Here is a 15,077-nt window from a genome sequence, read left to right on the forward strand (position 1 = left end):
CCAGCGCAGTTCAGCACGAGCCATTACCAACAAGCCCCCATCTTACCGTTGTGGAGAGCAGGTGGAATATGTCGTCTAGAGGAGCTGTAATGTTAGATGAAATCTTGGAAGGTGACAAAGGAATGAAAATCGGTGCTTCCTCAGAGGTCTGGGAGGGAAGCGCGCAGGTTCGCAGATGGGCAAAGGTATTGTCTGTTGGTAAACATGGTGCTAGCGTGAAAAACAGCGAAACCGGTATGCTAAAGCCGTGTTCTTTATTGGGTTGTAAATAATAAAAATTAGTGGCGATATGAGAAAACACTCGTGACCACACGATAGTATGGAAAAAGGACGTAGTTCCCCGTGCCCGGCCACACCGTGACTGCTACGGAAAAGCCAGTGCAGCCCCGCCTTCGTATGCATCGCATTGTATAGTATTTTCCCTAGAACTTGTTCCAAGCAGCGCTAGGACATCGTTTCTCGAGCCAAAATGCAGGTGGTGAAGGGGACCATTGGATGAACAGGCAGTCGCTTAGGTGCTCAGCTGGTAGGTGCGCAACTGTAATACAGTAGTTCTGGAGCTTCGCGGCATCTTGAAGAAGTTGCCGTGGAAAGCCTTTATTTTGCTTAATAGCCGGTTAATTGCCTCGGGTTGTTTAAGGATTCCCCTGGCAGCCATTTTTTAGTCACAATGGTTCACCATCGGTCACGTGTGATCCCTGATGGAAACAGCGCGGAGGGCCAACCTCACCGTTCCTCATTGCATCCACGCTTCCTGGAGTGTGCTCACAACGGTTTTAGGCTAGACAACGCCCAGGTCGTAATAGTCCCCACTGCGTTTCCGCACATGGTCGACGTGGAACTGTGATGCTCTTCTCTCCGTACGCCTCGACCTGTCGGACAGCCTTGTGGTGCGCGCTGAAGACGCGTTGGATCTCTTGGAAGAGCGCACCGACCCTGAAGGCTTACGCTGGAGCAGCAGCGGTGGCTCGGAGAGTACCATGGTGGGTGCATTATTGGGGATGTTGTTCGTCCTAGACTGGGTCACTGTGTTCTGTGGCTTTTCTTGTGCAGTGCTGCCATGTGTGGCACTTGGTGACCCGTGGCTTCGCGTGCGCTGATCTGGCGATTCGAAAGCTTCGTGACTTGATGTTCCCTTTGAAGTCAGCGCAGGCGTCTTTTCAGCATCTTTCGGAGAATGCTCTGGACGTAATTCTGGCCCAGTTAGCTTAGCGCTATTAGCGCCGCCAGGCCGCTGGTGTAGGTTCGATAGCTTTTGCCGCAGTGCTCCCACATTTGCTGCTGTGTCAAATTGTGGCTGCTCATCGTACGCATTGAGCGGCTTGCCCGGACTGACGGAATTCTCCAGGACGGCGCCACGGTTTTTGTGGTGCGCGTCCGCAGACCTCCTTTTCCGGACGCAGGCCAGGCATATGATGCAGTTACAAAGAAGAACTAACAAGACAAAAGCACCCGCCACGCCCCCCGCCAAGTAATAAAACTGCGTCTCAGTGAAGCGGTTGAAGTACAGGACAACAAAAGATGAATTCGTGGCGTCGAGAGTCGGCTCCAGTAGACTGCCTGCTGTGCTATTCGGCCAAGGGGTGTCTGTGATTTGCTTTGCGGTCACATACACGCCGATGGAAGAATTGTCATTGGTGCTGTTGCTCGCAGGCTCCGCAGGGTTTGTGTAGCCTAGGACGGCTACTGCGATGTTAGAGATTTCGCTTCGGCGGTGCGCCTTGTTCTTTGTGCGAAGGGCAAAATAGTAGGCGGTGTTTATGCCACCTCGCTTGTCGGGTAGCTGGATAATGGCCGACTCTCGGTCTCCGGGTTTCACCTTCTGATCGATTTGCAGGCCAGGCTGGTTGGCGAAATCGTCCAAAAGACGGCGTCGGTCTCGGGAGTAGCGTAATTCGTGAACTGATCCTGCGCCTGTAACGAAATGAACCGGAGGATACAATATTAGGAACCATTTCCATGAACCTTGAGCTCTGTCAAGCAAAAGTCAAACCGGTTACTATGGCTTCGTTAAAGGGTCACCGAAGTGTGAAGACGGCTTGTATGGGCTGGTTGCAGTTCCGATGACAAAAATACTCTGCTGATGGCAGCAGCAGTTGTTTAATAAGGCAGCTAACACATATAACGTAAAAATCGGTGACGCCACTCCTTACTTCTTTCCGTTGTGTGACTTGTGACGTCACCAGTCGTGAATGGCAAAACGGGACTGGTGGCGCTTGCTCGCGCGTTTTTATGAAAAGAGCAGAAAGGGGGGGTTTAACTCGGGTTTAATATGTAACTCGGGGGTTTACTTCAACACGTTCTTTTTTGCGTAGTATTACCGAACAGGCAGCCTCGCTGTCTGTTCGGTTCAAACAGGCACCCTCACGGCTAGATGTTATTTCAGCTTAGATTTTGGTCTGATATCTTGCCTCTGTGAACAAATGTAGTAGAAAGACCGATTAAGGTTGACATGAGTACAACCATCACTTCTTAATGCCAGCGTGCATATACGGGACAAACGGTGGCAAAAATGAGAGATCATTAGCGGGAGAGCGGAAGGGGAGAGGCGAATAAGCTGGCTGTCATCTTTACAGTTAATGCTGTCCACGCCTTACCCTAGGTGGCACCAGCTCACAGCTTGATCGGCGTGTGGTCAGCGTGTAATCTTAACGTGGTGTCACGAGCTATTTTATGTTGCGAAAAAAAAATGAAGATGCTTCATGCCTAGTAACGAGAGCATCCAAAGAGAGCTCCTTTCACGCGCGCCTTAGCCATGTGCTCAAGCCCGCCCTCAAAGGACATGCGCAATCTCGGAAATCGGTTTGCGCGCCAGAGAAGGTAGGGGGTAACGAAATGCGACCTTAGAGAAAACCGCGCAATCAGCGCGCAGTCTAATTTTCATGTACTCCTTCGTTCATTAAAGTTATCGAGTAAACTGGCGACGAGTAAGAAACTCACGACGAAGAGCTGGTAAAGCCATCAATTTCAGAGAACACCAGGCAAGTAAGACCTTTTCTCAATTAGTATTGAAGCAAAACTACGCGCCTCCCCCAAACACCAGCCAAATACAGTGCAGCCCGCTTATAACGAACACATCGGGAAGCGGAAATCAGTTCGTTATATTCGTTTTTCGCTACATCTGAACCTAGAATTTACGCACACAGATGGTAACGGGAAACAAAGATTTGTTCTTTATAGCCAGGATTTTGTTAAAACCGGGTTCGATATAAGTGGGCTATACTGTAGAAACCTTGGCTGTCGTGCGTTGAACCCTTTGATGTACAGTCCAATAGTAACAAGTATTGCCGCCGAAGAAAAACGGTAGTGGATTTTAGTGTCGATGGAAGGTAGAAACACCTACAGATCTTACGCCATTAGCTGGAACCAGTGAAACGTAAAAACACTGAACATAAATTTTGAGAATTTTCTACTAATGCGGTATGCGCCTCCTTACGGCACTTCTCCGTTTCACCAAGCTTACGTTTGCGTGGACACATGGAAGGAACTCGCCGCTCCGGATCCGGCCCCTTCAAAGCAATCGTATCAATTGAGCCGGAAGGCCTTCCGGTTGCTGCTTCCTGTTTTTTTTGCGAAATGCCGCTACCATTTTATTTTAGGGCTGCGCTGTCCGGCGTCGGCCAGTATGAGGCCTCTAAATTCCCACTGGATTCGATGCGTTCTACTGAGCGTACCGAAGTACGCTCCAGCTTGATGTCCTCATTGGCTCTGACGCGTCCACGTGGCTGCGAACGCAGCACTAAGAAAAGGAGCGCGCCGTTCAAGTGGGCACTTGACAGCGTGGGTATGCACCGACCTGACGTAAGACCTAAGGTTACGCTATGAGCCCTAACGTCTTCAAATGGTACCCGCAGTTTTTCGTACGATGAGTTTGACATTGCTTGGCACGTCGCAAGGCTCAACGTTACGCCCACCTAACGTTGAGTCTACAGGGCTATCGGCCAAGGCTCTTAGTCATAGTAAAGAAGGATAGGTGCAGAGGAAAATTATGGTGATGATCATGATGACTAGGTGGTGAAAGAACACGGGATTTCAGCCAGTGTTGTGGAATGGGCATCCCCATTACATTCCAATTCCATTCCGAGGAATTAAAACTTGTCGTGATTCCATTCCTTTCGATTCCTCGGAATGACAGAAGTTAGCCCATTACCACTCCTTGAATGGACGGGAAGTTCAACTCCATTCCTTTAATTCCTCAACGTAAAAATTGCCTCAGATGCTATATCGTGTTACCGAGGAATGCAACATGAATCGGACGTTATCATACGGGTTGAAAACTGCAAATGTATGCAAAATGTGTCACTTGTCACCGAAGTTGGGAGGTGGTAGCAGGTTGGTTACATATCTCGTGCAGAACAACTACCCAATGCAAAATATTACCGTCCCTTCTTAATGAAAGTAGAGAGAAGCGCGAAAGCTAAAAGTTCGTCCAACTTTCGCTGAAAGTGCGTCTAACCGAACGCCAAACCATCAGACGCCCAAACCGCTAGCGAAGAAGGAACCCATGCAACGATTTTTCGCGCACTAAGTGAACGCAACTACGAACTATCTAAATGTAACCGTTACATGGTTTATGAGATAAATGTTTACTATTGTGCTCCTTCTTCATGACTGACGCGTGTGTGGTCTTATTTAGAACCGTTCGTTTATGCGATTTTAAAATAAGCATTTTGACACAATGCAAGCCGAGTTTCAGAAAGAGAGAGAAGACACAAAGATCAAATTTGCGGTCCCCAGTTTCACGCACGCGCCGTGTGTCTAGAGACCTTTTTACAGTTTTTCGGTCGACCAACTGGTCTAAGGGGGACTGAATTAGTTTTTTGGCAGAATGCGATTGGTCCCACTAAAAAATCTTTAGCTTTAAAAAGGGGCAGTGTCACACTGCCCCTTTTTGCATAATAAGTAGCGGGATCCCACTACTTATTGTAGTGTTTGCATGTTAGCATGTTTTAACGGTTTGTTCTTGCGCGACGCGATATGAAGCAGCTATTACGTTGATGTCTGCGCTTGCTATCTTGCCATCTGCCGGCGTGCTATCTTGCCATCTGCTTTGCGTGCCGTCATACCAGCGTAATTAGTATGCTGTGGACAACAAACAGGCATGTCGCGCGGAGCTTGCTCACATGTACACGCTTTCGAAATGCTTACTTGAATGATTTCAAGAGAATTTACAACATTGAGCACTAATGCTGCTGTACCAACGCGAGAGACGGGAGGACAGCGGCGCGGAACACCGTTAACAGTTTTTGCATATACCGTAGAAAAGTTGCCACCGCTTCCACTTGACCTCTATTGCGCTTGTTTATTGCCCTGGCACTACATCAGAGCAATCCGTTCAATACAGGACATTATTTATGACCCCCTCATTTAAAGTGACAGAACCATATCGTGACGGGAGCCCTGCCAAAACAAAGTACGGTCAGGCAGTTTGTTTCCATGAACGCGCAACCAATATGCACGAGGACCTGATCAGAATTTTGAAATGAGACCTTCCTACCTAAATAGTGGCGATGCTCCAACTTTCAAGCCAACGACTAAGGCTTCAATAATCAGGTACGTTTGTACCCAGGCGCAAAGGCCACGCGCACAGAAGCGCAGCAACCAAACCACGGAGAAGTTTGGCACAACGGGAGGAGAGGGCTGCCCATTCCGATTGAACCAAAGCACGGTGTCGCAATGCTGAGAGCTGTTAAAGCACTCGCAAAGAAGGGCGCTATTGGAGCCGCCATTGTTACAAACAAACGGCTTTCGGCAGCTGTGTGTTCTGCATTGTCTTATATAGCACGAGGACGCGGGTTCGATTCCCGGGTGCGGCGGCCGCTTTTCTGATGGAGGCGGAAGGAAAAAATGCCCGTGTGTTCAATATTTCAGCGCACGTTAAAGATCCCCAGGTGATCAACATTAATCCGGAGCCCTCCAGTACGGCACGGCTGAGTAGCGTCGGCGCGTTAAACCCCACAATCAATCAATCAATCAATCAATCAATCAATCAATCAATCAATCAATCAATCAATCAATCAATCAATCAATCAATCAATCAATCAATCAATCAATCAATCAATCAATCAATCAATCAAATCAATCAATCAATCAATCAATCAATCAATCAATCAATCAATCAATCAATCAAAGAATTGTCTTATATAATAACTAAAGTAATCGTATATCCCAGCTGCCCACTACCAGAGCGTGGAGGTAGAAAGCTCAGTAACACATCCGAACCTCGCTTCTTACGCTAATGGCGGGTGCCGGGCGCAGAAATCCCTCACCCACAATTTTCTTTTTTCTGCCTTGGTTTTGACTTGCTGGAGCCCCGGGGCCCCGTTGCAACACACGGACATGTTGTCGACAGGTTGGCGCCGTATTCCCGTGAGATGCCTACCAGGTCGGCTTACAAGCTACAAGGCACGCCGGGTGCGGAGGGTGGGAGGACTACATTGCCTTCACGAGTAGTTGCGGGGCCGGCCGTGTCTTCGGGTGCTCTGTGCTTCGTACGCGAAGCGACGGGCTCAAACAAATACGGAGGTACCCCAAGTTCCTGATTCATTATTATAAGGGAATTAGAAAATTTGTGGGACCACAGCGCCCTGGGCTTTCGTTTTCCCGATCAACGTTGTTGGCTGTGACGACAGCTTAGCTGAATAGCTTGATTTTACGAAGAAATCAAGCAAGCTGAAAGCATGAAGCGTTTTCTGCGCGCGGTAGTGCTCCGCGCACTCGCCGGTCGTGCATGCCCGAAACGGCTCGCACCACATGCCGCGGCAGCGACCGCCCTTCGCTGCCGTCCAGAATCAAGGCCGTCGCGAAAAGCAAGGTAAACGTGCAAGAGAGGATGATAGTGTGGTGAAAAATTGTGCTAGGGATTGTCATTCAAGGTGATTTCGAAAGAGGTGATCGAATTTGTATCGCGATGCGGAGCGTCGACCGGTTGCGGAGGCTCGTCGACGGCAACAAACGAACCTGCCCGAGCACGAGATGCGGCGAGAGGACGATGGATGGCGTTACCTGCGCGCAAGAATGAGCACAGCACCGATCGCTAGAATGACTATCAACGTAGGAATAAGGTTCCACGTGCGAGAAAGGGGATGATAGCGTGGTGAAAAACTGTGTTAAGGATAGTCATTCGCAATTGTAGCGATAGCGGCGACCTTGGTGCTAAGCCTAAAGTTCCCAACATCAGGCAATGTCCGTGCAACCTGAGCCGGCTGGAGCTGTTGGGGAAGGCGTTCTAAAGCTCGTCGGGGACCAGCGTGCTGCGCTTGGGTTCCTCTGCCTTTTGGGGGGCGACCAACGTTCGGCTCCCCTATTCTAAAACATGCGTATGTGCAGCAATGCCGCGTTCCGCTGACCGGCCGAGCAGCGACCCGGCCCAGCACCTCAGCGCGACGCGGCGAGCGGCAGCGGCCGCGCTGCCTGTGCGCATCGCTGGCCGCTGCACAGAGCTTGTTGCCGCCTGTCCAAATGTAAAAACAAAGTTCCACATTCGAGGATTGCGATGATGGTGGGTTGAAAAATTGTGCTGGAATTGTGTCTAGCGCTGGTAGTGAAAGCGGCGAACCAATATCTGCGCAACTTCCCTGCACCCTAGAAACAAGCCGGCCATGAGTCGTCGGGGGTGAACCCCTTTCTAAAGGTCGCCGCGAGCGAACCTGTTGCGTTTATACTTCCCTCAGGCTCTCCTATTCTAAGGAAAGATTATGTGAGCCCTCCATTCACCAGAGGACCTTCTAGCCCGTACCTGAACGGGAACAGAATGAGATCTTCAGGCCGAACGGTCCCCGCAGCGCCGGCACTTCCGAATATGACGTCATCTGCCGCCAGCCAATCGCGAAAGGCAGCCAGGGTTCTCACCGTGCCCGCGGGCAGGGGTCATTTGTTTTGACGAAAAAATGTGGTTTGGGTGTATTTACACATAAAATAAACATGTTTTTCGAATTCAGCGTCAGGAAAACCATAACCCCCAACAAACTTTTTTTGAAAAGCTCTTCACCAGCCCTTTAATGCTTTTGCGTTCACAACTCATAGCTGGTGTCTAGGTGTCTTACTAGTGGCATCAGAGTTATTCTAACGAGGCAATCTTTCGAATGTACCAAACTTCCATTTTGTCTTCATGGCCCCTTGTCTCCATAGCTCATGTAGTGTATCCCTCCACCGAAGCGACGCGTTTTGAAATGTGACTGCGCTTAATGCATGACATTGTCTGCTTTTTTTTTTTCAGTTTGTTTGTAGTCACTAAAGTAATGTACAAGCGGATTAAGCCCGTAAAAATCACGGAAATGAGTCGTGTCACATTCAAAATACTCGCAGTAGTAGCGCACTCTTTGCGCCGCGCGGAGGAAATGCCGGCTGCGTTGATGAGGCGAAGGGGCAACTTCCGTTGGCTTTCTTAAGTTGTACCCGGGTATACCAATCCAAGTACCGCCGTTGTGCTGCCCCTCAGCCGACTGACCCTACAAACCACGTATGTATCCAATAATGGTAAATATTTTGTATAGTAGCTACACAAAATGCTTCTCTGTAGACACCCCTGTAATGCGGGAAAGTGAGCTTTCAAGCCGACCTGACAAGGACGGTTCATTTTCTTTCATCCCCCCCTTTTTTTAACTTTTTAACCTCAAAAGCATGAAATGGCCCATTGAATGGAAAATCCGGCGTCCGGTGTCGGTAGCAGCGAAATGGCTTCTAAAATGGCCGGCTATTAAAAAGAGAAAATAAGTAAAGAAATATAGCGGAAAAGAACATCAAGTAAATTTGGGTCTCGAAGGGAATCGCGCCCAGGCATCCAGAATGCGAATCAAGCACACATCCCCCCGTCCAGCTCAACTACATGATAGGAGCCTACCAAAGGTCCCCCTGTCGCATTAGTCGTGAACTTCTACTTAGGAAACGTCGACAACCGGTACACGCATCTTGCCGTACAAATTTGACGTTGCTTGGCACGTCCTTGAATCAGTATTAGGGTAGTTGAGCACGCATCCTCAAGACCAGTTCCACTCCACGACTTAGGGTTACTTAAGGTGGACTTATTGTGTGAGTTGGAATGGCTGGACGTCACCGTTGTGACAAAAATCACATCCGACCCTACTCTAGAACACATACGGATATTCTCGCAAGATTTAACCTACGAAAATGCGTCGTTACGAACAACGGAACCCCAATCACTTGTAAACTGCTCCGGGACTTCGTTCAAGGAGGGAGTGGTACAAAGCTCCGACGAACAGTTACTCTCCATCTGGCGGACCGAGCGCTTCGGATCGTACAGTGAAATAAGTACTGAGGGAAGCAGGGGAAGGCAGCAAAATGATCGTCTAGCTCAGTGGTTGCTCGTGTAGAGATACGTTCCAATACGCACGATAACGTACGTACGTCTACAGCTGAGCAAATGCATGGCGTATTCAATGAGGTCGCGTGTATCCCAAAAAGGGTGAGTGTGCCGCTCGAGAACAAATGCAAACAGGCGCTAACCAAACGTCTAACAAAAAATAACGAGCAATTCCACTCGGTGAAGGTGATGAGCGGTGAAGCTGAGGTGACAGAAGGGTGTCGATGGATGGATGGCATACCGTCTGGCCAGGTAGCATAACACAAAATACAAAACACAGGCCGCTGACCGAGTCAAAAATAGTAAGAAATTATTTGACTCCGTCAGTAAGCTGTGCTTCATCTTTTGACTTCAGTGGCAGAATGTTGAACGACGCCGCACGAGTCTCGATCGGTGGTCATGGGGACGAAAGGCAGGCGCACTCAGTTATTGTCTTGTCTTTCGGGATTTACATACATTCGCGTGGACGACCACCGCCACCCCGAGGAGCCGGGCGAAACTAAACTCGTGTGGCCACGGACGCTCTCGGCTCGCGGGAGGGTAGTCGAGTCCGGCCATGGTGCGGCGTTTCGACGTTTCGGCCACCCGCCGGAAAAAAGACATGCGTGACGTACCCGGCACACCAGGGCAGAGCGGAAGAAAAGGAAGCGTGATACCCAAGCAAAGCAAGCGGTTGAACGACGGCGAAAAGAGCGGGGTTCGAGGCCGGTCGCACAGCTAGAGGCCGATCTTTGTGAAATCTTTCGAATTAAAACAAATGGTGACCCAAGAAAAAGCAAGCAAACACGAAACAAACGAGCAAGCAAACGTACACACACACACACACACACATACACACACGCGCGCGCACACACACGTGCACACACACACACACACACACACACACACACACACACACATACACACACGCGCGCGCACACACACGTGCACACACACGCACGCACGCACACACACACACACACACACACACACACACACACACACACACACACACACACACACACACACACACACACACACACACACACACACACACACACACACACACACACACACGAATGCCTCGTGCTTCAAAGACACGTGGAGCCTTGGGAGTTCTTGCTTTCGCACACGAAAAATCAACGAAACCCTAGTTCACTGCAAAACGGTAAACGACGCAAGACGAGAAGCGGACTACGCTACAAACCCGGTGACAAAGTAGCCGTTTTCCATTTCAGCTTTTCGGCAGTGTGTAAGCTGGCTCCAACATTGTGTCCGTGTTTCTCTCGACCGTCCTTCGTTCTCGTACGTTCCAGCCGAAGGTTTTCCAGCAATCATGAACCAACTCATCCAATACCCGCGACTGTGTCAACAGTGTGGGGGTACAATCGCCGCCGCGTTCAACAAGCGAAATCGCGCGGGGGGCTGCTGTGGATTAAGGTTTTCAAAATCAAGCGCCCACACGGGGTTGCGTCACCACCGAGCGACTGAGCCAACGTCAACAACGGAGACACCGCCTTTGAGACGAGTGAACAATAGGAAGACCGAAACGGTGGCGCTATCTCTTAAACGCACTCGTTATTATCCCAGATGTAGAAAGAGATGCTTAGATGGAAGCAATTCGAATTGAGCGCTGTCTATATAGTAACCAGCGCACCAAAGAGAGAGCGCCACTATTCCACACGCGCGCCAAACGTGCGCTCAAGGACTCGCGCTCTTGGATGGGTTTTTTAGTAACCACGATTTGCACTAAAGCTCTCTCTCTCTCTCTCTCTCTCTCTCTCTCTCTCTCTCTCTCTCTCTCTCTCTCTGGTCTGCCGTTCCCGCGGTTCTACCCTTACCGCGATTGGGACGGCCCTGCAATGAAGAAGTAAACGCTGTGTGTTCGGTGCATCGACTGCTCGCGTGTGGCGGCAGAGCATGCGATGCAGGCATGCGGCAACACCTTCTTGACCAGAAGGCGTCGCTAAATTTTCTGCTGCTTATCAGCGTTTTAGGGGCGAAGCACCTTAAAGGGGCCATGAAGACGAAATGCAAGTTTGGTTCATTTAAATAAAACAAAACAAAATAAAAGGTTCACGAAAGGTTAGATAGAGAGCGAGAGGGAGAGAGATAGACGCGCAGCACCGTGTAAATCGAAACATGTGTGAACAATATGTTCACAAAAGGTTAACAAGAACGAAATAAAAGGTTCACACAAGGCTAGAGATAGATAGATAGATAGATAGATAGATAGAGAGAGAGAGAGAGAGAGAGAGAGAGAGAGAGAGAGAGAGAGAGAGAGAGAGAGAGAGAGAGAGAGAGAGAGAGAGAGAGAGAGATAGAGAGAGCTCCTGGAGACCTTCTAGTACACTGTAGTAGCGGTGCTGCGCATGCGCAAGGAGCATTGGACTGGATTGAAACGGATTGGTTGGATTGAATTGAATTGGATTGAATTGACTTGAATTGGAAATCGTTTTAGCAGCAGTGAGCACTCACGGGTGATTTACGGTAAGAACGATCCCCAGTGCTTCGCCAACTCGTCATGATTCCCTTCGTGGAGATGCCTGAATTTTTCAGTCTAGTGTTTGGTAGATTATAGATGCGCTTTCTTACAGCTTTCCTTCCCACACGGCCATTAGCGCACCCAGGATTATTCTCTGGAGCGGGGGAGGGGGGTTTGACATTTTTACAACAAATATACAATCTAAAAGAATAAACACAAATAGAAATGTAAATAAATAATATAAATAAATAAATAAACAAATTTAAAGAATAAAAACGTACAAAGAATATAAAATAGTAGTCGAGTTTTTCTTATTTTGCACATGAAAAAATTAAGCGTCAAAGCATGACCCGTATTTTTGCAAAAAATGCAGACAGAAAAAGATTTTCTCAGTGCAGTTGACTATTATTCGCTGCTATACCAGATGTATAACAAGGCTGTTCACCTGTCTACCGACTGCAAAATATGGTTTGCACGGCGAAGCCAGTTTCAAGCGGACACAACCAACCAAAATGCCATGATGTGTTCTCAGTTTCACACCTAGTGTTTCTTTCATCAACATATTGCAGACGACCACGTGGCCAGTTTGAAAAAAGGCTCCCTCCTCGCTGCCACGCTGATGGCCGGAATATGCCTTGAACGACCGTCTACTCTTTGAAGGGGAAAAATTGGCTGTGTGGAGAAAGCGATTAACACGCTCCCACCAAGGCGGCGGTTGCGTTAGCCAGTATCACGCCTAACAAAAAGTTAGAAGTGAGGGGTGCCTTGCTGGCCAGCGATGGCCCCACCGTGGTCTAAGAAATTACACCTGCCGAAAAATCTGTGTCAAGGGGTGTGGAAGAGTGGGATTGGCGGTGGACCAGTTAGGTGCTTTAGGGGGAGGGGGGGGGGGGGATCGCCCAACCACCCCATTCCCCCTGGATCCACCGCTGTGGCTTTGAAGGTTTTCTCTTGAAGGGGGCTTTTTAGGTCGGGATAGAGGAAGCACACAAAGTAGCTCTGCCCCGGAACTGCTGACAGCGCCATTGCAGCTTCGCTTACGCAGGGGGGGTGACGGGGAGGGGGGGAAATGTAGAGAGCGCTAAAAGTAGTGCGCCGACATGATCGAATTCTAATGGTGGCCAGAGCAGTTGTAACCAACCTGTTTTAAAGTTGTGTAGCCATTAATAAAAAAGTTCAGGGAAGCTTTCGCTCACGCGCAAGACGAATAGCTTTGTTGTTTTATGTGAGCCTTACCGGACACATAATTAAGTTTCAGTATCATTGTTTATTTGCATAGTTGCGGTGGTAGTAATCATTGTCATGTGCATAGATGAGGTCGTCGTCTTCTTCGCGGCGAGTGGTGGATGCAAAGTCATCCTCACATTGTAGACTTCCACCAGCCAGCTCAACTGGCGAAGCTTGCCCCAAGTCGCGCAAGGCTTGAACCATAGCGAAGCTACGTGATCACTGAAGGACACATCACCACGCATTTTTGTACAAGTTTGAAATTCTTTATTGACATGTTCAGTCGTTGCTTTGCACTGTGCTAGTAGTAGTCATCGTCATACGCATCGATATCGTCGTGTTCCTCATGCCAAGCATTACATGCGCGGTAGGGCTTGTCGACAGCGCTCACGTCGTCACGCAGTCGTGAGAGCTCACGAGCATTAACATTTTCTTGGTATTTTTTTCTGCAACACCGAACTTACGGCTTGTACAACAGCTCCGCTCTTAAACGGTATAAGAGCAATAACTTTGTAGGTCAACTGTCTATCCAGTAATGCATGGCTATTTCAGGCCGATTTGCGGTTCATAAAGCTCTAATAAGCGGTCAATAATATTGTCGCTGTGTGATCAATGCTACACTCTTAATCTGGTTCCATATAAGTTCCAGTTAAAAAGGGTGATCCATATATTTTATGTGGATCCGAACGAAAGAATAACTGGAACAAGACAAATAGGTGGATCTTATCTGGAACCGTCAGCTTCTTTTCTTTATGTTCGTGGTTTTTATCTGGAACCGAAGAAATGGGGTCATGCGATGTCGGCGGTTCCTGTTACTGTTCCACTTATGTCCCAGTAAACGGTTGGGGAGAGTGCGTTTGTATATTTTTTGCTCTTGTCTTGTTCCACATAACTCGTGCACGGCAGTGAAGTATGCACTCTTTCATGCATCAACTGGAACAATGAACCGCATATATATTAGGTGCTTCTTGACCCAAGATGCACGTGCGCGTTTAATAAACACGCGCAAACCGCACATAAAATTTAATGAACTTCGTCGACATCTATGATACTGCCTTGCAGCAGTTAACTTTCATAATACGGCTAAGCTGTAGTTTTAGTGACGTCCTTTGACAGAAAACGAAATCCCACTTTTTTGTCAACGGCGTACAAAGCATTCAAAATGTCGAGAGGAGGATATCTTACGCAAAAGAAGAAATTGCAGGAACCCATTTCCAGCTGTTCTGCGGCACCCAAACCGCTTTCGTGAACATCGTATTTTTCTAATTTGAGGAGTCAAGTACAAAATTACCAGTGACTTCAATTTGAGAAGGACTAAACGTCTTCCCTTTCCCCATATGCCGTTCGGGCAAAGCCATAGCTGCTATGGGGCTGAAGAATTCGTGGTGCTTTTGTGAACATCTTCATTACGAAATACTTGTTGAGGCCATTAAATTTTATGCATTTGGTTTACAAAGCGTCGCAGAAACGGCAGTTTATGTTCAACACTCAGTCATCATCTCGCTGTGGTGTAGTACGCGCTCAATGGTACTTAGTCCACGTTACTTTTGTTGTGATGGGGTACATACATAATGGTAACCGACTGCGTCAAATTTTACACCACACACATCATGCTACGCATGCAGTTATATGCTTAGAAGTTAGTTTTTGTATTTTGTCTCGTCCCGGCTAGTAATTTTCACAAGCAAAAACGAAAGCCTCTTTGCAGGAGGAGAATGACACAAAACCCGGAGAACTAAATCTACCCCGCGGCATCTGCCTTACATTCTATATATTTATACTGAAATGGTATTCTTATTTCAAATTATGCATTGCAGTATCGCGAAAATTCGCAGTGTTACCCTAATGTTGTTACTTGCCGTAGTAATTCAAGTTCACCGAATGACTTGCCTTCTCCTGCTGGTCCCCCCGTTGCTCTTTTCCTGCACTATTGTTGTTCATGATGAAAAACTGCTGGAAAACGGGCAGATGTATTATTACTCGCTAATTAGCGAGTATTCACACTGGATTCACTATGCGGAAGTAGTTTTCTATAACGTGGGTATCAAAGAGCGTCGCAGTATT

General features: G+C 48.3%; 1 protein-coding gene across 1 annotated transcript in view; it reads right to left on the reverse strand.

Moving 5' to 3' along the window:
- Positions 1 to 237: 237 nt before the first annotated feature.
- Positions 238 to 15,077, reverse strand: part of LOC144155621 (calcium-activated chloride channel regulator 4A-like) — a 54,430-nt gene continuing 39,590 nt past the window's right edge. Inside the window, exon 13 of the mRNA XM_077687179.1 lies at positions 238 to 1,914. Within this exon, the coding sequence (XP_077543305.1) occupies positions 782 to 1,914 (1,133 nt within the window). The 3' untranslated portion in view covers positions 238 to 781. The remainder of the gene's footprint in view (positions 1,915 to 15,077) is intronic.

The sequence above is a fragment of the Haemaphysalis longicornis genome, unplaced genomic scaffold (genome assembly GCF_048455015.1).
Source record: "Haemaphysalis longicornis isolate Haplotype H1 unplaced genomic scaffold, Haemaphysalis longicornis Haplotype H1 scaffold_1, whole genome shotgun sequence".
NCBI classification, from domain to species: domain Eukaryota; kingdom Metazoa; phylum Arthropoda; class Arachnida; order Ixodida; family Ixodidae; genus Haemaphysalis; species Haemaphysalis longicornis.